The following is a 25,850-nucleotide window of genomic DNA, read 5'->3' as shown; positions in this document are numbered from 1 at the left end:
CCACAAAAATAAAATATCTTTGTCTTTATATTGAGCATCGCTAAGTTCACAGAATTGATATACTATGCTACCAAATAGGTTAAAAAAATATTCAATACAAAATCTATTTTATGCACACTTTGGGTTAAACAAATAAGTATGCATGCCGTAGGTATAGACAATTTGTAATAATATATCGTTTAAAATAATATTTGTATAGTTCAAATGTTCAATTGTATTCTTCAAATTAGATTTCAGAAGAGATTTTGTATAAAGTATAAATTAGTTTTGTGAAAATAAAAATAAAGTTTTTCGTTCTACGGAAATAAAAAAAACAACTATTTATACGAGTAGGTAGTTTTTTATTACACTATAAAAAAAAAAAAAAATATTGAAGATATTATCACGAAAAAGTTTGAATTACCAAAGTCTTTACAAAAAAAAACAATAAAAACTAAATATTTTCAATATTTTATTATCTTTGAAAATAAGAAAATTAATAATTTATTTAAAAATTGTATATATTTACAAATCATTGAAACTTTTCTCGACTAATTACTTAGTTTCAAGGATTTTTAATACAATACTATTGTATTATTGTTAAAAAAAGTTTAAAAGTATTAAAATTGTGTTAGATTAATTAATATAAAAGTATATTATTAATAAGAAAATTTGAAGAAAAATATTTTGCTAAACAAAATAAATCGATAATATTATTTTAAATGCAATGTTGCATGAAATCTTCTCTTCAAAATGAATAAACACATTATCTATTAATTATTTTCATTGCCTTATTTTAATTTTTTTTACTTTGTTTAGTTTCTAGTTATTTCTTAGTATTCTATACTCTGTTATTTTATTTTATTAAATAATTTATATTTTATACCATACTTCAGTTCAACATGAGCAATTAAAATACAGTTCAATAAAATATATATATTAATGAAGATATAGAGAAGAAAAAAAGATCAACATGCTTATTTGGAGTAAAATCCATTGATTAGTGACACTTAAACGGGAGTAGTTTTTAATTATCTGTTTTTTATATTTATTTATTTTTTTTTTTTAATTTTGTAACAAGTCCTGGTACTACTACTTTTTTTAATGACGCCTTGAGTTACCAGGTATGGGTTTACTTTGAAAGGTTTTTTATGAGTGGATTTTGGTGTGCTTGAAGATGATTGTGAACATTTTTATAGTAGCATACAGTTTCATCTACCACATTTTTCATTAAAAGGTCTTTATATAATGTTTAATTTGATATGAACAATGGTAAATTTGTTATTTTCCTCAGGGCAATATTCTGGAACTGTTGTATTTTATTGGTATTTGAAACTTTTTTAATACCCCATAATTAGAGGCCATAGTACCATAGTATTTGAGTAATGTTTTGTACGCAAGAACTTAACTTTTAATTTAGAATATTTGATGTTTATCAGTAAGGTACGTAACCTATGGAGACGTACATTAAAGGTTTGTCTCTTGATACTTGTATGGATATTCTAAGTTATATGTTTAGGCGTTTATTCAAATCAAGTCGTAAGACATATCTAACAGTGTTAGATGTAAAAATATAAAAATATAAAGACAGAAATTGGAGTGAAAAGAGTAAAAAGTTTAAATGTTTAATGTACTAATTTATTTGGATTAAATTTAATTTTTAATACGAGTATTTTGTACTATTTAGACATTGAATTGAAATGATTCTGAAGATTTGTGAATCTTTAAATAACAGGGGATTTATCTATCGATTTAACTGCTTTGTCATATACATAATCGGCTACAATCATATTTTGGGAGATATAATAGTCTGAAGTATAGATAATTAAAAAAAAGGGAAGAAAATATTCTATCCTAGGGAATACCACCAAAATTTTTCTCAATTTTTGAGGCTTAGAATTCAAATTAAATTTGAAAGTGACATTCCTTTAAATAAGATTTAAGTAAAATGAATAAAAAAAGGAAGAGAAATTATTGTAATTTGAAAAGTAATCCTTCATACCAAACTCTACCAAACATCTGGCTTATGTCAAGAAAAGCGCAAGTGTAATAATACTTTATTTCTTGAGAAAATGAAATTGCGTCAAGTAATCTATGTACCTAATACATTTTACTATATGCTGAACAAAACCAAAGTGTGATTCTGGTAAAATCTTATTAGTAAAAATATGATTTAATAGATTTTTAAGTATCAGCCTTTTTTCAAAGATTAAATAAAATTGTAACGGGTTTATTGGCATCTAAAAGAATTATTTGATTTTAAATAGTGAAAAAGTTATTAAGTGAATATTTTTTTTTATTGTTTATATGCAAATATATTGTTTTGATTAAAACTTATTATAATTTAGATTAATGAGTAAAGAATTATTTTATGCTATTTTGATGATTTGTTATACAATTAAATAAAAATTAACGTAAGTTAAATTTTATAAATACTTTTACATACAAATATGTGGTATACAATTATTAAAGATATTTTAATTTTGTTTATTGGAAATATATATTTTTAACATATTTATCTGTAAATAATATCTATAAAAATATTAAAAATTTATTATAAATTAATTTAAACAATTATATATAAATAATTAGTTTATATTTAGAAAAATAAATTACACTCATATTAAGTTAAATTGATAAATTGTTATTATTATTTAAACATAGATCTAAGATAACTCTCAGTAATAAAATTATCATAAAATATAATAATTTAAAACAATTTAACAATATATATTATGTATAGTTATGGTGTATATAATATATATAAGATAAACATATTTTATAAATTGTGAAATTTGAATACAACTAAGTTAACTTTGCGAATAATTTAAGAATTTATTATTTTGTCAATATAATCAATAAATAATATTATTAAAAAAAACATCATCTTTATAGTTATAATTAAAAGAGAAACTAAAAATGAAAATGTAACAGATATAACGTAAAAATAAATTAAAACCATAGTTTTATTTTATATCATGTTGAAAATATTCATAGATATTATTTTTGAACAAAATAAATTAAAATTATAAGCAATTATTTTTAAGTCGTTAATTAAGAATAAGTTGGGAAAAATTAAATTTCCTGAAAACTGTTTATACAAATTATAAATTGTTTGTATTTAAAAAAAAATGTTGAATTTTTAAAATTTGTTTTGGTAGTAAATGCACAAAATATAAATAATCATTAAGTTTTTAAAGTCTTTGTTTGTAAATCGTGTTATTATTATTATTTTTAAGTCAATTTGTATACATTTTTTTTATTTTTTTTTTGTTCTAATAAAATAGAAAAAGTCACGTACTAGTTTCAATAACGTAAAAATGTAATTTTTAATAAAAAAAATAAACAATTTTAAGATATTTGTTTTTATTTAAAAAAAAAATCACTAAGAACACTAATAATTACTACCCACTTTGAATATGTATTGTTTATCATAAAAATACGATCGACACAACGTGTGCAATGTAACGGATGTATCATCGCCCATAACAATTATTCTTGTCATTCACCATCGATTCAACTTACTAAATACGGACATTTTATATGGTTTATAAACATAAGCTTAGATGACAAAAAATGTATTGTGTTGTCATTTTACATACCCAATGAATGTATATTGTAGTTACAATAAATTAAAACTTATAATTAAAATAATTTAATGCAACTCGTTTTTTATGGTATACCTATTTAATATTATTATCTGTGTGCTCGAGGTCACAAGATTCCTATCAGACTTTGCGATTGACGACGCAAACAGAAGGATTTTAATTAGATAATAATTTTCCATCATTACCCGGACCAGATGATCAACACTCGACCTTGACAATTGGACAAGCGCCTAAAAGTTGTATATAAATATGAGCGCATGTAAGTATAGCGATTTCAAAGTGTTTTAACTTCGTTCGAGTATCTTTTACACTGATAAACATAAATCCATGTGAGAAAAACATACACTGAAATAATAACAAAATGTGCTCAAAAATGTTTATATCTGTGTTCGTGCTCATGACTATGGCAGGCGTGCCAATCTTCGCAGTTGAAGGAGACGATATAGTAAAGCCCGTGGATAAGAACGAGGATTCTCAACCGGTTATCGGGGAGGAGATCAGAAAATATATGTCAATTATGGAGAAAATCAACATTGACCAAATGATGAACAACACTAGATTGATGTCGAGTAATGTCAAATGTTTTATGAATGAAGGACCGTGCATAACCCAACTTAAAGAAATAAAAAGTAAGAATGTATACGGTTTGAACTACGAATCAATGAAAGTATAATAACCTCACTATCGTATAATAGGAATATACTAACAAGTAACAAATAAAAAATAACATTTCTTTAGTAAACAAAATATTATATATACGTTCCGATATTTTTTTTTTTTTGTTTAATGTTAAACTTACTAGATATTACCTTAACATGTGATTTAAAAAAATGAAGGAAGGCTATTTGTATGCATAGTCAATGAATATTTCAATATACAAATATTTTAGTCATCATAGATAACCATAAACATAATATTATTTCAATTAGATAATTATTTGTATTTTTGCATTGGCAAAATAGTTAAAAGATATCAAAAGACCACATATTTTTGTAACACTTAGTAAGTCAAAGTTATCGTGAAACTGTTATATCAAATTTAAAAATAAATATCAAAGAGTTATAACGAACATTGCGTCATCCTTCCTACTCAAATGACAAATATATTGCTAATTAACCATATACAAGCAAAAAATCCTTACTTGACTTAAATTATAAAAGTTATAAGTTAGAGTAACATTTAAAAAAAATATTTATTATTTTGAGGTTGACAACATCATTGTAAAAATATGTATTTAATCCAGAAAAAAATATGCTTAAGTGAAAAAAAATATTAATGGACATTTTTTTTAAAAAATTAGTATTTTTTTTTTCGCCTAACATTTTTCTTATAATAAAAACCAATTCAAATATATTTTAATATAGGTATGGCACTAGTTCTGGTAAAAATAGTTGATTTTTCAATGTTTAAATGATTTCAGTCTGAAACTGTTATTATTTAGTACAGAATATATAAATACACATACACGTTGAACAAACTGTATACTAACAATTTCACCAGATCTAATTTTCAACCTATGAGAAGTTTCGGGCGTACTCGAATGAATAATCAAAGATATTTCGTTTGTTATTGGCTAACGACTCGAACGGGATCTTACTTTTGTACTTGTACACAACTTCTTACTGATCTTTATGCTAAACGTAACTCTTGTATTAATAGAAAAACAAAACTCCAATAAACGTTTTAAATTCAATTTAATCGATTATAAAAGTTTTGTTTGTTTAATATTTACATGATTAAAAACTTTAAATCACTCAATAGTTACTATGATTGATTACCGAAATCTTCCATGCATCGCGTCGGTTAAGTAGTTGTTATTATTAAAATTTACATAAATATCAGTTACAATTTATCATTTGATATAAATGCTATATTCAGCTCAAAGGGAGGTATACAGCCTAATGGATTTTCGTGTTATAAAGCATTATTATTGTGTTCACTTTAAAGGTTTACTTTATTATACTTAAAAAGCTTTAAAAGCAAAGAAACTAGTTAACAAAACCACGTTGTAAAATTAGTGTATTATGTTAAAAACAAATAAACATTTAATATTATGATTACTGGTAAAACTGTACACATATTACCGACAATAACGTTAATATTGATATTTTCATTAAATAAAGATACAATGCATATTATCGTAATAATTTATAACATTTTGTATCTAAAATATAGATTTTTAGACACGGCAAAAGTAATCAAAAATTAAACTGTTGTCGGTTAATTGTACTTTATAAAACGTTATGTGTATACATAATAATATAGTAAAGAGGATTATATAAGTATGCAAAGGTTGTTCAGCTGTGGTATTAAAACTACACACATTTAATTCGCAAATATTATGTTCGTATCATTTTTTAGTACAGTCGTTATTTATGAAGTATAGTGATAATTATTCGTTACAGAAACGTGTATGCATTCAAAATAAATATATTATTTATGCCGTATAATTTGCGACGAAAACACAGTTCAATTGATTACTTTATCATCGAAAATTTTTTTTTTATTTTAACACTTCGTACTTTCATAATATTGTAATAAAATAAATGCAATAAAAAAATAAAAATAAAACACGTTTCTGCAATATGAGAACGTAAAATTCCGGGGGTGTGCGGAAATCATCAGCAGTTATGAAAAAAGCTGTACTTTACGTATCATAACGCTAAATAATGGTATGTTTTTCATTTATTTTAAAACTCAAACTTTACTGAAATTCCTTTAAAAAATATCTTAAATTAGGTGTATACAGACATAAGAAACAAAAATAGGTTCGATGTATGCTATTACTAATTATACATTATAATTTTATGACGGAATCAATGCTATTTTGATAAAATCGCTTTGTTCCGTAACGATTTTTATTAAATCAATAAAAAAAATAAAAAAGTAAAAAATAAAAAATAAAAAAAATAAAAAAAATAATTAGCAAATAAGCAAATAATTGTTGCCACTAAACAATAAAAATTTAATCAAACAATTCTGTGATTATTGTTTATCAGTTAAATAGTAACATTTAAATCGAATACAATATTTACAGATAATCAACCTTTTTTATTTCTATAATATTTTGAACAATTTTAAAAATTCAAAATCCCACTATTAAATAAGTAGATACGACGACAATCGAAGACGTCACAGAAAGATAATATGAATTATTAATTTATGTAATACCAAATAAACCTAATTTTAGAACTCGAATCATTTGAGCCTAAATCCTTTACCATTGTTTTTTTTTTTTTTTTAATAATCATTAACATTAGCATAATGTTACAACAACAATGAATTATGAATAAATACATTTGAATGAATTTCGTTTCAATTTTTTATTTTACATTTCTTCTTTTAAATTAGTATCTGTTAACTAAGTAGCTTAATATAAACTAGTATTATATAGATAGATACATAACATAATTACTTTTTTTTCTGCTAAAAATATTACTACCTGTACCTATAAATAAATAACTAATAACCATCTTGCTCTAAAGTGTAAAACAAAATGTATAATACTTTTTAAAATTATTAAATGTTTAAAGAAAATTAAACTTATGTAAAAAATAATCAGCAAAACAAATTGTAATTTTTGACATTTTTTGTTATTCTCTAGATCTTTCTGTTTTTTTTTTCTTTTATGCAGTATTATTAATCAACAGGTTTAATTTGAGCGCAGAAAATTAAAATGCGTATAAAATGCATATAATTATATGCACATGTTTTCAATTTTAATAATATCTTTATTTTGATTTCTAATATTAATCAATATAATATAAAATTCAATAATATTTAAACAGTTGTTTACGTATAATCATAATCAAAAATCCGTAATATCATTAAAATCAAAGACGTTATTGAAATGAATTTTTATTACACGTATCAATAAATTCTATATTTTAGTTCGACAAAAATAGGAAATGATGTATAAAGCTTTTAGCCAATTGTTATTCTTACTAAAATACTAACTCCTTTAGAAAAATAGTATATCATTTATTGTTTTTTTTTTTTTTTCAAGCCCATGTCTATCGGTTTCCGAGAGAATGGTCATATTTTATAGCTCATTAAACTAATATATGATTGTATGTATTTTTTTTAGAAATGTTACCTATGTTAGTCAAAGATAGTTGCTCGTCATGTACCAAAGAGCAAAAGAACATGATGAAAAAAGCAATTGACTTAATGAAGTCTCGTCGTCCCAATGACTACGAACGACTTTCCAAATTTTTTGACCCAGAAGGAAAATATGAGGAGAAATTCTTAGAAAACTTAAACAAATCGAAATAATTCTGTTTATTTATTTAATTTTTGTTTTTTGATAAAATGTGCACATAATTATTTTTCATATTTTATAACACAGTACCCAGCTAAATATAAACGTCTGAAACAACACCAAATATTGTGAAATTATAATTATTATTATTATTGTCCTATAAAGATTTAGAATACGAGCAAAGTAGTTATATAAAAACAATTTACTTAGTTTTATTGTGGGAATTCAAAAATATTGGTACTATAATTAAAGTAAAATAAATCAAAAACAACCCTTATCATAGGCGTATTGTGTTTGACTGAAAAAAAATGTGTTTTTGTTTATAAATATTCAAAATGTATAGATTATGTGTTAAAAAACCATAAACAAATATTTTATATACTAGTACCTATATAGAGTAGTAAAAACAATTCCATGTAAAAAGTCATACAACTAATCACAATATTGTATGATTCATTCGTATTGTATATTTTGATTAGATTTTAATTTATTTAATATCATTCTACGCTAAACCTATAGGCTATAAAATACATACAAATATTTATTAAAATATTAAATACATGATTTAATATTATAAACATCGCACAATGGTATGTATTTTTCTAAAAAGGTTAACGTTATTAACATCCAATAGATTACTGGCCGTAATTATTATTTTAAGTCTACGTTTTCGCATGCGTGTAGTGAAGAGATAAAATGAATTGTTGACTGCCGCAATAATAATGCTACAATTACGGTACAAAAAGGGATCGACATTTTAAAATAAACGAACAAACATAGGAAGAGTATTTAAAAAAATAAAAAAAGAAAATATTAATAAATACTACAATATTATGAAGAGTGCTGTTATAAATTTGAAAAAAAAATAACGTTTAAGGTTCTCGATAAAATTGCAAATATTGTAGTATAGTTTGTGCTTATAATTAGAAAAAGGGCATTTTAATAACAATAAATAAAAAAAAAAAAAAAAAAACAAATAAATAAATAAAAAAGATAAAAAAGAATGTCAATTTAATCCAGACGCCTTTCATAAAAAATAATCGATTTCAGATGATTATTCTACCAACAGCTAAATTTCTAAAATTTAATTAAAATAAATGTGGTTTTAGAGGTATCCGGTGTTTCAAAGTACAATATACGAGTACACATAATATAATATATGCATATGTATAGTATCTTAACGTTTTTGCATCATTAAAAATTATGAACATTGAACACTACTCCTACGCACAAGGTGTTCGAAAACAGCTAACAATAATTACATTGAAATACATGGTTGAAGATTATGAATTTCAATATGAAACACATTTTTTCAGCGTACCTATTTTATTGTTTTGTACTCAGGACCTTATCAATAGTTTTATTAGATAAAACGTTGGCATTTGAACAGATATGACTACTTGAGTCAGGAAAATGTTGTCGGGAGAAAACAACAATAACAATGAATATCAGATCACGTTTGGCTGCAAGGATTAATTATTATTATTATTATTATTGTACTTATTCACGTCATTCGAACCACGATTATACTGTAGAAACTAAAAAAAAAGTGACAGAGGTTAATTTTGATTATGTACGGTATTAATTTCATAACTACAACCATCGTTATGTTATAATATACAGGTTAATATTGTTCAAAACCGTCACGGTTTTATTATTATTGCCATATTATTTATGAATAAAATTAGGCTGAATGCTTTAATAATTGTCAAACAAAAGTACTATTTTAAAAATATATTTTGATCAGTGTTAAAATGCAAAGGCGTTATATCATACGAAATACAAGGATGTATATTTTTACCATGTAGTTTTTTAATGTTTGTTATTACAATTGGCAGAGGTTATTGAACATGAATTTCAGAAATATTTAATTACTGTTCAGTTTTAAATTTAACCAAATTATTTTTTTTAAATACTGCGCATAATAATATTATTATAATTCACCAAGATTTTTCAACTGTATCATGAAACTTAATTTTTAATTAAATTGTATTGGAAATGTTGTCATAACTAAATTATGGTTTTAGGACGTTCTAATGTCAGTACATATAAATAATATGTTTAAAAAACAATCATTTAATGTGGTGACAAATGGCTATTGTAGACATTTTTATATATCTATGTACATTGCATAGTATCGTTATTTTCAAAATACAAGACTCCAAACACTGGAATAAAACCTTGTATTTATAATTCAACACAATGTCTATCTAACTAAATGCAATCAAATGCAACAGTAAAGGTTTAATATATCAAATTAAATGCTAAGTTAATCATGTTTTATAAAATTGCTGCTTGTAAGTATTAAGTAGGTATGGAAAATGTTTTAACTTATAATTTTATGTCAACAATAACGTCTTAAACGCGTTAAACATCGATTTATTTTTAGTTATAAATTAAACATCTATCACTCAAACACTTTGTTCTATTACTTGAACCTTTAACATTTATTAATCAATTTTCTTACCTCGTTCTTCCTATATGCATTTGTAATAATTGAAGAAAATTCAATTTTTTCTAAATTAAAAAATAAAATTATATTTTTTTTTTGTATATTTTTAATTTTGAAAATATAACAGACTTAAATAATTAATCACTATTATACTATTGGTACCTATTAATTTAAAAGTTGATTAAATTTGCACGTTGAAATGTTTACGATTAAAAATAAATTATCTAATATTTTATGATATTTAAGTGACTCCATATTTTAGATATAAATTAATGTATTCATTTAAAGTTGTATGTTTGAAACATTTATAGTACATAATACTAGTAATGTTTAATAAAAACATGTTTACAAACAAACATAATTTAAAATACATCGTGAAATTATATATTTATTTATTTAAGCATTAAACCATGTTTTTATTGTATGAATCTATTAAATAAAATGTTTAGTATTTTAAATGATAGTAACTTTTAAATTCTTGAATTTCGGTCTGTCATGTAAACATGCAGTGAAATCGCACTGGTGATTTGTATACATAGTGTACAAGTTTTACAATTTATATTATTTTTTGATATACTATTTTTCTTAAATTTTGATTCTAGAATGTTATGCTACAACCGATAACAGAAAAGTTAGAGTTAACTTATAGTAAACAAAGTAATCGTTTCCGGCTACTTTTAGTATGGTTTTATAGTGGTAGATAGTTTTGTTTGTGGATCTGTCAAGGGAGTTTAAAAGTAACGTACACTTATTCAAATATTATTCATACATCAGGCATTCAGTCATAGTTGAATTCTGAACAAATATATACCCTGAACCAAATAATATAAGATTATATAAAAATCGTTTCTATATTTTCCGAGCTATAGCTATACCTAAATAACTAGATTTTTAGGATTTGTTTAACGATAGTAGATTTATTTTCATGGCTTTGTTTTACATGTCATATTTTATATTATAAAGTTATATTATCGCGAATCGCGCTCTGCATTTTCACGATTATGCTACTTTTTTTTTAAATTCAAGTATACAAGTATACAATGTTTTAACTAGAACATCTTTCATTATTATGAACAAATATTTGATATTAATTATTTTTTTTTTTTTTTATCATACATGGAATATTTTCTAAGGTTTTTCTATTTTAAAATTTAATTCACTAAAAACTGTTGTTTAAAAAAAATTAAAAAAATCAACGACTCAGTAAAAGTCAGGTATTTTTGATTTTTTATATTTATAATTATTTCATTTACATAAACACCTTAAACTCGACTTAAGAGTAATAATCATGAAAGTGTAGATCACAATTTTATTCATCTAGATATATGTTACGGGAGTGATAGATTGAGAAAACAAATCTTCTACCACGACCGCTTAAAATGTTACTTCCATTCAGGTCGATACAAACTAAGGTTAATTATAGGCATTAAACTCCTTTGAGAATATATAAACACGGTTAGCGACTTAAGAACTTGAATGGAAAATAAGGAAGGATTTTCACCTAAAAAAGATGAGGTTATTTTTTTTCTTATCTGGATTTAACCAAAGTATTCAAATTTTTAATGGATTAACCAATTCGATAAAAAAAAGTATAACATTTATATTCCAAAAATAATTTATTTACTTAAAAATTCACCTCAACTCTCAATAAGTTAATAACATAACCACGAAGTGGAATTGTCAATTACGCATGATGTTAATATTTTATAAACCACCTATCACGCACAGAATTGTTCACTGATAATATAATATGTTGACTTTTAAATTTTGAATTCTAATTAGTCATACATAGTAATATAACATACGAAATATATGGTACAATAGCCGATAAACAAAAAAATAAATGGTAGATTATTGAGTAAAATATTATTATAATTATCGCTGTTTTGTAGAAAAATTAGCATTATACAGCAATAATATTAACGATACATGAAATAGTCATAATTATAATACGTTTATAATATTTAAAATCGTTTTCAAAGTATTTCTATTTATAAGACTGAATATAGTTTTTTTTTTTTTTCAAATATTAGAATAAATTAGGCTTACATGGCGTTAAATTTAAGAGTATTAAAATTTTCTATGAAGTTAGTAAAAATAAAAAATAAAAATAATTAAAAAGCAAATATGAGGAGTAGAAACTTACAGCAATAGCCAATATCGAAGATTTTTAGTAGAAAAAAAATAATCTCAATCTATACGACTATTATATGATAACAATTAATAAGATAAAACAGACTTGTTACCGCTTTGCTTTAATGTAGACGTCAATCGTACCTTGTAGTTTAGTAGGTCACTGTAATGGATGTGTTAAATTTGAATTCAATGATAAATTATTATAGGTACACGATAAGAAACAGTCCTGACTGTAGACGGTCGTTAAGTTATTATATGTTTACAATATAATTCACGATTTTGAAAAATTTTGTTATCGTTTAAAATTCAAATGCTTCTAAAAATAATTGTAACTTAAATATATTTTTGATAAAAAAAAATGTTTTCTTCAAAAATTGACTTTGTGAAAACATTTTTGTTTTTAGCCGTTATATTTTGATAAGTTCTGAGAAATTTCCATTTTTGAATCCTAAATTTATAAACCGGATCCATTTTAGTACCAGAAACTTTCTACGACGTTGATAATTTGAACATGTTTTCTGTTAAAAAGTGTCTTTATGTACAAACAAAAATCATACACGCACATAAACATCGTTTTAAAACTCTCGCTCCATTCATAATCTGAAATATAAATGTACGAATTCCTACACAAGCGTTTTAGACAAGTCAACCGTATAATTTTCTATTCGAGTGTAATATATTTTATAGGTGAGATATTATGCGTGTTTTTCTGTGAATAGTTATATATATATATATATATATATATAGCATATTATTAAACGCGTACAGTTTATGGATTACCATCGTTTATTTGTACGCAACCAGCGTGGTTTCTCATAACAGGTTGAGGGACATTACATCATATTTGATTCTGACAAAGCGCTGAATGTATTAACTGTGATGTTACATATATATATATATTTCTTCGTTTAATGTTTAAAATTATCATGATCAATATAAAGAATTTTGATTTTTGATTTTTAGTCACCCACAATGTAAACTACTATAATATTATAACCGTTATCCCATCATAGCTTGTTCCGGGTAAATAGTATGAAATAAACCTAACATTATAAGTGATTTTAATCAAGTAATAAAGTAATAAACTCAGTTATAAGTGAGTAAACTGAGTAATAAATCAAGTATTTATAACATTTACAAATATCGGCATATTTTATCATTTCCATGATGGTGTATAAATGATTATTAATCATATAATATCAAGTTATTTTTTAACAGTAAATTGTTTAAAACAATATTTCTTAAAACATTTATTCTACTTTTAGACTTTGAGAGAAGTAACTTTTCTTTTTTTTTCTTTTTACTCCGTGAAAAAACAATGACACAAAAAAAATGTGGAAAATCGCACGACGTTCACATTTTATCCAATATGTCAATTAAACACATAATATTATCATAAATGGTGTAAGAATTTCTACTTACATTTTTTCTTTAAGAACAGTAGTACAGAAACTTTGCGTCTTTGAGTGTATTACGTTTTTATATCCACGTTGCAAGAAAGCGTACGCGTCTAATTTTGTTAAACGGTAGGGTCTTTGCACGGTGAAGTACAGGAACTTACATTCGCCCGTATAACATATTATTGTACTATATGTATGAATATTATTAGTATTATTTACTCGTTTATTCAGTGCGGCACAGAACCCTAAGATATTAGACGTTTTATACGTGGATAACGTCAAATACGACAGAGGAAGACGCCCGCGCCGACGCAAGGGTCTTAGATACTTCTAAAATTTCATTAACATTGCCTGAACTAAGTGCACAACGCCCGTGCCTGTTATTCAATATACTTAATGATACCATTATATTATGTGCACACAAATCACCAACATCGCAGCGCTTCATTACGAATTTTAATTTTCCTTCTTTCACTCACTGATAGCCCCATCATCATTTATGGGCCGTACTAAGGTCGTTTTTTGGCGAACTTCTTTTGAGTTTTAAGATGCTGAAACAGGACGATTTTAGACCGAAAACCAAATATGTATTACGATTATTTATCGGTTTTATCGACTGTTGCAAAATGTCACCTCTAGTTGAGCCGTTTATGCATTGTATGCCAATTAAATAGGCTGTCCGATAAGTCGTATAAATTCAGACCATTACGTCATAGTTCCAAACCATGCAATTTTAGTACTATGTACACTCGTTTAACTTATCATTATTTTATATTGTATCATAAATGCATACAAAATATATAATAATATAAAATTCTTAACTATACAAAACAATGCGTTTTAGCGCCATGTTAGTTTATTTCAAGCACACTAAACCGTGATGAATTGTTCTTAATAATTTAACGTGGCCAGTGGAACGCGTACACCATCGACATATATACACATAATACAATGCGTAGTATATAGTGTGTGAAAGATATGAGGTGGAGAGGATGAGTCGATGAAAAAACGTAGAATTATCTCGCTTTTTTTTCTTATTCTTATTATTTTGTTTTACCGTCTTGCAGTATCTGTAAAAACCTATTAATCCAGGTGTTGGCTGCAATAAATCGTCTTTTGTCGTCCCAAACGCGTCGCGGAAAAATCTAGTTGATATATGTGCCGTGGGGCGTGAGTAAAGTAAATACGAGATTTCCGACAACGCTTACCGGCGGACGGGGTGGGATAGGTGTATGGTGAGCAGAAAAACGACGAGATACCATCGTCCTCAAGGATGTCTACTAGTGTTTTCTATACGCATACGACTATATATAATGTATGTATGTGAGTGTAGATAACGCGAGCGCGCCCGGTTGGTTTCCCAAAACGACTCCAATTCACGGAAGCGATTTGTAAAATATAGCATAAATATATACTATTATATTCTCTTTTTATATTTCCGTTTCTTTAAGAAGCTCGTTTAAAAACTTGCCGAAATTAAAACCTCATGGAAGTGTTTGGGTCAGCATACAAATTATGAAGTAAGCATAATTAAATTATGTGGAACATTATAGATTTACACTTCATAGTTATGTTTTAGCTCTAAAACAACAAATTTTCCTTTGAGGTTTTATTTTTTCAATTCTTATGAAATTTAAATAATAATAATACTGCATTTTCAAAATAAATCATTTTATTTTTCCTTTTGGATTTTATGGATTTTGAAAAAATAAAAAATAATGATAATCAACGTTATTCCGTACTTATCTGTAAAAATTACAATAAATTTCTAATTCAAAACACAAAAATGTACAAAAATATTAATTAATACTATGGCCTAAACATTGTACAAACCCTTTATGAAATAAAATTTTTCCATCATATTACTCATCGCTGCATAGTTTGCACCTAACCTTAATTCAACGACCTAATGTTTTTTTCGATTGAAATAAATTTATATACACAAATTTCTTGACTAGGTAAATTGTATATATTATTATCTAATCAGTTTTACTTTTGTGGCTTTAATTTAAATAAAAATTAGAACAGCTGTTATTTTAGAACCTCAAAATCGATATCATTATTTTATACATTATGTAATATATATTCGATCACATGACATTTTCGATAAACAAAAATTCCTGAACGTTTACTTTAAGTCTAATTTTAAAGAGCGTTGTCAAAAATACGGAAATTGATCGTAAACTACAATTGATATATGGTTTCAAATCAAAATGTTCTATTTAAAACAACAATAATCACAAAAAACTTATAAGCAATGCAAAATACCCTCAATTCATCCTAATATCACTTTGCCATAAAATAATATGATAATAAAATGCTTTTTTTTATTTGAAGTTTCATTAATTAATTTCTTATTAACGAGAAAACCAGCAACAACATACTAGGTTTCATATTTTATTTTTATGTATTAACTATTATATCGTTTTTGACATTTTAATATTAATTTCGTTTTAGTGACTAAAATATTATATTATATATATATATATATATATATATAGTTAAATACTAAACATGATGATAGTATGAAACAATTTCAAGTTTAACTATGCATTCAAATTCATCATATTAGTAAATAATGTTATAAATAAATAATATTCAAAACAAAATCTAGTTTGTCTGATTCGAAAAACATTTGAAATGGAAATAATAATATTTTTACTAGTCCAATTAGAGACGTATTGATATAATATATATATATATAAACAGACGTAGTTAGAATTTCATTCTCCCTTATTTCTTTTTTTTTACTAAACCATAAACAATAATGCAAACATTTAAAAAAAAAAAATAATACCGCTAGTTACATTAATGGCATTTGTGCGAACCCACTGCGGGAGACCGATGTCCGTTATACTGCCGAAGTAAATAATTCATAGTTACCCTTGTCTTCAGACCCATGGAGGGGACTAAAACGAAACTTTTTTCCCTTTTTTCTCAAAAACCCGGTGGACGAAAACCGAGAGTACTATGGGTTCCACTGGGAAAATATATGAGATACACGCACAATACTCTTACACTCGTATACTAGTTATAACATATATATGTGTGTGTGTGTGTGCGTGTGTGTGTAGCTTTTACGAAACTTTGAGCATATATCAGGTACTTTAAAAATTTAAAACCACTCCAATACGCAAAGATGTCAATTTGTGGCCATTGCGCACTTAAGCTATGACGACGATTTAAGTTTCTAACTAGATATGATCGAAAAAAAGTGAATGTTATCAACTCCAAAATAGTGTGGAATTGAATATTTAAAATGCAAATTTTTATTTATGTAAAACACCGTTTGATGAGGCCTCACTGTATCCACATAGTCCATCATACTGCAGCCTCCCATTCAGTCCATTAGATAAAAACCATTATTTAGTGGTTCAAACATAGTACCCGTGAAGTAACTTTGCATATCTAGCGATAATAAATTAATATTATTAATATAAATGAAAATGAGGGATTTGCAAAATTCAACGATCGGATAATTTCTCATAATGATAAAATATACTCGTAAAGTGCTAAAATGTTTATGTTTAAATATATAAGGTTCTCATAACAATGGAAAGCCATCAATAATAATTATGATTTCAAACGATAAACAATCACTTTAATACTATGCCTAATAATAATACGATGACAAAGATAAAATAAATTGAAAACCATATTTTCATTTGTAAACACATAGTTTAGCACATCGCATTAATTTAATATGTTTATATATAAATATATATACTCGTATTTATGAATTGCATGATTCGTATAAATAAATAAATTGTAAACTATGAAAAGAGCACTCCTACGTTTCTTACAGATAATTTATAAACATAATTGTATTTGAAATTATAGTTTGTTTTTATAAATTCCAACTAGACTAATAATCAAATATTTATACGTCAATAACGATAAGATTTGAAGTTTTGGTAAAAAAAATTAACATTAGGAAAACGTTCTTGGTGCATAATATGCCTTCACGCGTACCAAGAATTATATTTAGGGACCTACACTGATAATTACGTGCTCAGATAACTTAAAATGGTTCCACTGTTGTAAAATAACACTAAAAAACATAATATAAAACCGTTGATAAACATGGTACTTAATACGTATAATGAAGACGAGACTATAATATGAATTAAAAATTGCTGATCGTAAAAAACAAAACTGTGACATGTTTTATTATTATTTTTTTTTTACGTTAAATCGTTTATAGGCTTTTCACGATCGAAAAATTACAAAAAAACGACAGAATATATACTCTATGTGCGTGTGTGCGTGTATATACACACTTATAATATACGCAATATGCATTAGAAAATGATCGAAGATGAGAATTCAAAGTTCTCTATACTTTTTCCTCTACCCCTTGAATTCTAGTGTTATCACAATATTCGTAGTAAAATGTACACACGGTTGCCATGTTTACAGTTATCCGGATTGATATTGTCAAAGTTTTGTGTCTTGGGCTTTCTTTAGAATAAAATACCTACAAAAAAAAAAAACCATTAAAGGACACCAAAATATTACCAAACTTTTCGTTTTTCCCCTTAATATAGTCAATAGGAATACATATGTATCATATCGTAATATTATCATTAAGCATGTAATTATGATGTTTTATTATTTATCAATAATATACAATCTATATAATATAGTTTCTAAAAATATATTTTAAAGAATCTTTAACTACATGGTCTATCACCAAAATAAAAAAATAAAAATACTACATCCTATTTCAAATGCATTTATTTTGTCATTTAACACACTAGTCTAATATAATATATACACAGAAATACATGAATAACATGAATAATTTATAATACTGTCATGGTTATATTTAAAAACAATACAAGTACGCATTTGTTCTAGTTTTGTATTATTGGTTTATTATCTATGACTATAAAAAAATCCCTTCAAACCCTTCAAAGATGTTTGTGTTACCATACTTTGACGTAGTTAACATATTGATTTAAACCAAATGGTATTTATTATTGAACGGTTCAATGTTTTTCTCTGGCAATTGTCCCATATTTAGTGTATTAAAGTTTTTATTCAAAAATATGTGCGTAGGCCTCTGACTTATTCACAGTGTGTAAATTATAATGAAATGTCATGTATTATAAATGGTTACATAATAGCATACATATTATAAAATAGTATTAACAATTACAAATATAAATATTTCGTTTCATATAAAAATCTTAAAAAAAAAAAAATAAACAAATAAACAAGTAATGTATTCGCACAGTTTTTCATAAATATAACATTTTATATTTTGTTTTCACAATTAAGATTCTAAAATGTTATAATATAAATGTATACAGTAAAACAATAGCTCGTTGTATTTTTTGTGTTTTAGGAATTTATACAATATTTAGTAATAAGGTTTTTACCAAATAAAAAATTCTATTTATATACTTACTAAAGCTACAAGCTAACTTAATTCTTAATTCCTTTTGGATGCAGACTTATCTAAAAGGGATTATCTAATATGTAAGTAGGATCTTACCAGAAATATATGATGTCTATAATATGTTATGGAAAAAGCAAGCAATAGAGTATTCTGCACAATGTCCGATTATACGTATTTGTAGTCAAGATATGAAAAATTCTTTACTGATTAGAAAATGAACACAATAAGTAAATCAAGGTGGAAAATAAAAAAAAAAAATACTAAAATGATTAAACATATAGCATAACTAATATAAAGTATTTGTTTTAATTGAAAACAAAACAAATTAAAAATATTATTATACGAATACCTCATATTATTTTTTTCATATGAATTATTATTTTCAACAATAAAATTGGGCAATGCATTTTAATAATTATAAAATTCAATTGAATAAAACGAAATTATATTATGAAAAAGTTAATTATTAATTACAATAAATACAAAATATTATTTTATTCGTTATTATTATTTTTTATTTATTCTAACAGTAACCTGCACTGTTATTGCACTCAAAGTTACAAAGCAGACTAGGATTTTCTTCTATTACGCATAATTTTATATTTATAACTATCAACGCTTAGTTTCCCAAGTTGAAAAATTTCTATAGCGTATAAAAATGTAAAAAATATATTCAATTAATTTAAGTGTTTTTATTAATTTTATTAAATTCATATTATCCACTGTATTTTTGACAAGACATAATTAGCTCAGGAGTTGTAGGAAATATTGAAGTTGTAAAATGAGCATTATTACACGTGGTTAATATTTTTCTGGCATTGTGAATAATTCCTACAACATGGTAATATTATATTGATTTAAGTATATTATATTATAATATTGTATATAGGTGAAAACCCAATAAATAAACATTGAAATTAACATATTACATAGTGACTTTTTTTTTTATTTATTTAAGTAATTTACAATCTATACAAAATTATATACAATGAGCAAATTTGATAGTTAATGTAATATAAAGTAACGTAACAGAATTTAATATTTGTGGGCAGGCACTCGCAGCAGCACCACCCGACAAACATAGTGATTATAGCAATTATTTAAATATTATAAAATCAAGATTTTTAATTTCGAAATACAAACGATTTTATTAAGTATGCATGTCACATTACCTTAACCATATTTACTGCGCGCAAATTTTAGGTTGAATGGAGCTATATTTTCGTATATCAACAAAAATCTATTACGAATCTATCTTAATAGCTTTTAAATTTAAACTGCGTTGATGCAAAACGATAGGCTTGCAGATTTTTACAGCTAGTTTTTTTTTTATTTATTAAATTTTACAGTGTATATCTTTAGGTTTTTAAAAAAACCTGAATAATACACAATCGTAAAAAAAATATGTTACAAAAATCAAACATCCGGGGAATTTTCTAAGATACAAAACTGGAAAATGCATATTTTATTACAGTTATTTAGGCATATAAATAGTATGTGAATAAAATTTTATATCATTCTAATATTTATTTATTGACTGCAAGTAAATATAACTGAAACTCTATGGAATAAGTCATAGTTTATCAGAATAAGTTAATTTTATAATAAATATTTATTGCACATAGTAATGGTATACTAGTACAATTCCAATTATATATAAATATTAGTTGTTGTTAAGGCTGCACTTAATATTAATCATGTGTCAACTACTACTGTTAAGTATTAAAAATACCATATTATGTGATGAATAAAATTAAAAAAAATATTTTTTCTATGTTTTATAAAAGTGCTAATTTTTTTTATTCTTTAAATACTATCAATTATCAAAAAAAAAAATCAAATATTTAGGTGGAGAGGGTAAAAATAAATTTTAAAAGTATTTTCTAGTATTTATAATTTATATATTATTCGAAGAACATGAAAAAAATTCAAATAATCGAAGTTTTTAAATAACTAAGGTTTGAGTTATATATATATATATAATATACATAATATGTATATATTATATATAATAAAATTTAAAATGCATTGTATGTTGTGTTTTAGTTATAGATTTAGAATAATATGCTATGTATATTGTATAATTGTCTATATTTTCAAAAAATAACTAACATAAAAAAAAAAAAATAATAATAATTTTTACGAACTAATTTATGTACTACTATTGTAGATCACATTTAAACATTTTTACAGATATAAAATCTATTTTTATGTTAAATCTAGTAATTTCACTCTTATATTACTATAAGGTACATTGAATTTATATTAAGAATATATTTTGACTTAAAGTTGGGGGTCATTCTGTTAATTTGTCCGACACCGAGAATGTTACCATGACGTTATTGGTGCGTTCACGTGTGCGTGTGTGTGTGCGTCAACCGGTGTAGACCAGTTCCCGGAAATTAGCGATTATAATATGTACGTTATCGGAATCGCGGTGGCTTGTGATCTATTAGTAACATTAGGTATAGCCTATTGTATAATAAATGTATTGACGATAAAAATAACTCATTGTAAATTATATAATATAACTAACGTTAGTTTATAGTTTGTTCATCGATGTCATTTATTTTTTAAACGGGTTAAAAAACTTACCTACAGTTTAATCCTCATCTTCTCATATCTAATACCAAATTGACATCGACATTCTTATGTCAACTATATTCAGTAGAAACAAGACATAAACATGTACCGATGTATCTGTATGTAGTGTAGATACTCTCAATTTTTACTAAATAATTCTTCATTCGATAAGCATGAGCTGTGGCTTAAAATATAAACATTAAATATAATAACATGTATTATTAATTATAATGAAGGACCCACAATAGTAAACCATACAAATTAAGAATATATATTTTTTTATATTTCGATAAAATGCGAAAAATGAATCTTGGAAAGCATATCGCTGTGCAAGGTAATGTGATACAAAATAATAATATTACTATAATAATTTTGCATGCAAAAATTAATTATCCATTTTAAATAAAGTAACTATAGTTTATCCTGGATCAACATCTTTAACATCTTTCTTCACACAATCTTCCCATCTTAGGCGTGGTCTACCTAGTGGTCTCTTTCCTTTCGGTTAGAAAAGAGGTTAGAGGTTGATCCAGAAGCAAACTGGAGAGAATTAGCAGAAAATAGAATAAGTTGTAGAGAAATTTGTTTTGCGGGATGGTCTTAAAGGCCGGAAAAACCAAAAAAAAAAAAAAAAAAAAAAAAAAAAAAACTATAGTTTATACTCTAAATACCATCTGAATAAAACAGCTAGTGCAAATATAGTAACGGTTAAAATAAAATTCAATAAAGGTTTTATCTATATTAATCATATTTAATGTTGAATGCTATATAAGTATGTGTATATTCAAAACTTCGATAAGGTTGTAGTATCAATGAACTTTTTAATTTGCAAAAATTCTAAGAAGACAATTACAGAACAGAAGCTATTTAATTTAACTCCATTTCTTGAATCATTAGGGCATCATAATATACTCACTACTGAAACTTTTGTTTTTAAGTTTCATTATTTGATTAGGTCGTGTTCAGCGGAAAATGCGTGGCTTACTTGCTAGAATAAGTTTGCGTGTGAGCACACGTTAAAGCTGAAGAGTCACTTAAAATTTAAAAAGTTTTACAAAAATCAAAAGCCGTGCAAATTGTAAAATACTGCATTTTCTAGTTAAAAAAAAAATCACGGGAGCCATAGCTATTTAATGAATAATTATTAATTATGTATAACTATAATATATTAAAGTCGATCAATGTTTGGTTTGGAACCAATTTTTAAAAAAAATTGTTTTAATTAATATGTTAATATTATGTATACCTTGACTTTAACAATCCGATATTCATAAAAAAAAATGCAATAGAAATATGGGTTTTTTAAACAATATTTCGTTGAAATATAAAATTAAAAATTGATTGAAATTGTTTTTTTTTCTTTGTAAATATATAGATTTAGTTATAATTTTAGTCATAATATACCTTAATATATATATATATATATATATATAATGTGTATAATAACACGTATCGAGCAGTTTTGTAATGATCAGTTAATAGCAGTTTGTATTTATATCATTTTTGCCATTCAGAGTATTGCTAAAAATATTCATCATTTCAGAAACACAGTACCAACTAAAACTGTAATATTTTATCCGAAAAGAGATGAACGAGTACATACGGGGAAGCTATATATTTTTGTTCGATACATTCTTATTTCGGATAAATATTTTTAAAACTTTTCAAACGTATTTTATTATTTATTTATTTATAATTCTGCTATTGGAGAGTGTCATTTATACGATTTTTTCATACTCTAGAATGAAAAACTTTTAGTTGTACACTAAGAACTATGATATCTGATAACGAAATATTTGTTTTATTTTCTATCGATCGTGAATCGATTAGATGACAAAATTAATGTTAAACTATTCGCGAGAGTCTGCAATATACATTATCTATATTATATTAAGAGCGATAGTAATAATAAATAAATAGAGCACGGATTTATATGCATAAAAAAGTATCAAAATATGCCAAATAATATGCAGTAAAAATAATGAAAATATGCAACAAATATGCAAGAAATTTTACTTTATTATTTAAAATTCACAAATAAAACAACTTATAATAATTAGTTATTTAAATACTTAATGAAAAATGTTTGCTTTAAAAAGTTATAATTTCGAATTTTTTAAAAATATGTAACAACCATTTAATATACAAAAATATTCAAAAAAAAAAAAAAAAATTACTATTAGATTCAAATTATTGTGATTTGTGAAGATAACTGACAAAAATCTAAAAAAGTGAAAAAGAAAAAACTATGCGATTGCATAGAAATCCGCGCTCTGCTTATACGATATTCATTGACGACCTTGAATTATTTTACAAATTCAATAATATATATATATATATGTATATTGTATATAATATATATACATATGATATTATACATGTACACGTATTATACGTTTACGTGTATCATTAATTTAACAGTAAGCATGAAAGTATAGTGAAATTATAGCCGTTATACTCTCATATATTTTATGCGGGTAAAAAAAAATTTTTACAATGTAAATATTGAAAATCTGCGTAGGACGTTCACCAGTCGGATTTTCCAAATGTCAAATTTACACAATTAATATAAGCATATAATAATATATTATGACCAAGTTTGTTGTTTTATCACTTTTTACGGCTCGTAAACACGTACGTCGCACGCACATACGTCGGCCGTATAAAATAATAATAATAATAATAAATTTAACAATATAATACGATACAGTCGATTTAAATTCGACGATAACGGAATTATGCGTCGTTCTCTTGGGTACAGTACATGACCGTAAAAACGAACCCACCGCCGAATACATGCATTATACGTTATTAATAATAATAATACTTATTACGTGCAACATAACAGTTGTCAAATGCAGTGCAATATTTTGTCCAACTTCGATAATGTATCAATATTATCGTATCAATGTGAAATAAGACAGACTAATATTAAAATGGATATCAAACATAAATCGTTATGTTTATTTGAAGGCATTATAATAATTGCGTTTTTGTGTTGGATATACAATGGACGAGTAAAATAACGAGCAAGATACTTATCATATCTTGAATTAATGGGTGATCAACAATCGGAATTTAAAGATAAGAAAATGTCAATGTATAAGTTAAATTATATTTATCAAGGATCGTATATCTAATCTGGGACAATTTTTATCACTAATCTAGGGAGGCAAATTGAGATTTAAAAATTTGACTTCATCGTATTATATATCCAACATTTGTACATATATTTATAAAATATACGTTTTCTTTTAACAAATATTTAAGAAAAAATATTTTTCAAAAATAACTCATTAATAAATCTTGTTTTAGATATCTATTTTTCTGTAAAAACATATTACTTAACAATTAATTTGCATTAAGAATTAATTACTTATTTACTTGTTCTTGTAGTATAATTAATTCAATGAATTTATAGTTTCATTCATCTTTAAATACACACGCAGTGCATAATGTTAAGTATATTTTTCTTTCCTTAACTTTTAAAAATCGATTTATAAATTAATCTGTTGATATATCTTTGTATCTGTGAACATGATATTAAATCTTTATTCATTCGTGATTTAATCCATTTTCATAATCTACATTAAAAAAAAAAAAAAAAAAAAATAAAAAAAAAAAATTAAAAAAAAAAAAAAAAAAAATCATAAAAAAGAGAATTTATAACCAAAAAAATAATATATTTATATAACTATAATATTTATACGATGCTAAATTTTAATTATATAGGCATATTCTATTAAAAATTGTTATTAGGAATTATTTTACGTACGTAAATTAATAAATAACAAAATATATTATAGCATATATTTGTCTAATATCTAACATGGAATTTTAATTTTATGTATTATAATTTTTAAAACATTAACATAATAGTTAATACAATATGTAAATACAATTAGAAAAAAAATAACATTTAAATTAATTTAATATTTTAAACCATAAATTTACTCCATATCCTATATTTTATTGAAGCCTAAGTGATTAACCAATATGATTAATATGATTTAATCATTATTCAGTA

General features: G+C 24.6%; 2 protein-coding genes across 3 annotated transcripts in view; one reads left to right on the top strand and one right to left on the bottom strand.

Annotated features, from left to right (window-relative positions):
* LOC112590845 (lachesin-like) overlaps window positions 1–25,850 on the bottom strand; it is a 185,789-nt gene that overhangs the window by 144,736 nt on the left and 15,203 nt on the right. The gene's annotated exons all lie outside the window — the stretch shown is intronic.
* Window positions 3,877–8,040, top strand: LOC112590846 (putative odorant-binding protein A10). The gene is made up of 2 exons (XM_025334423.1): window positions 3,877–4,216; window positions 7,675–8,040. Exons 1-2 carry the CDS (start codon window positions 3,949–3,951, stop codon window positions 7,860–7,862), a joined length of 456 nt encoding a protein of 151 aa, XP_025190208.1. The 5' UTR covers window positions 3,877–3,948; the 3' UTR covers window positions 7,863–8,040.

Source organism: Melanaphis sacchari, unplaced genomic scaffold, assembly GCF_002803265.2.
Source record: "Melanaphis sacchari strain LSU unplaced genomic scaffold, SCAv2.0 Contig120_pilon_pilon, whole genome shotgun sequence".
Taxonomy (NCBI): domain Eukaryota; kingdom Metazoa; phylum Arthropoda; class Insecta; order Hemiptera; family Aphididae; genus Melanaphis; species Melanaphis sacchari.
Note: the sequence above shows the minus strand (reverse complement) of the source record. Positions and strands in the feature narration are given on the sequence as shown.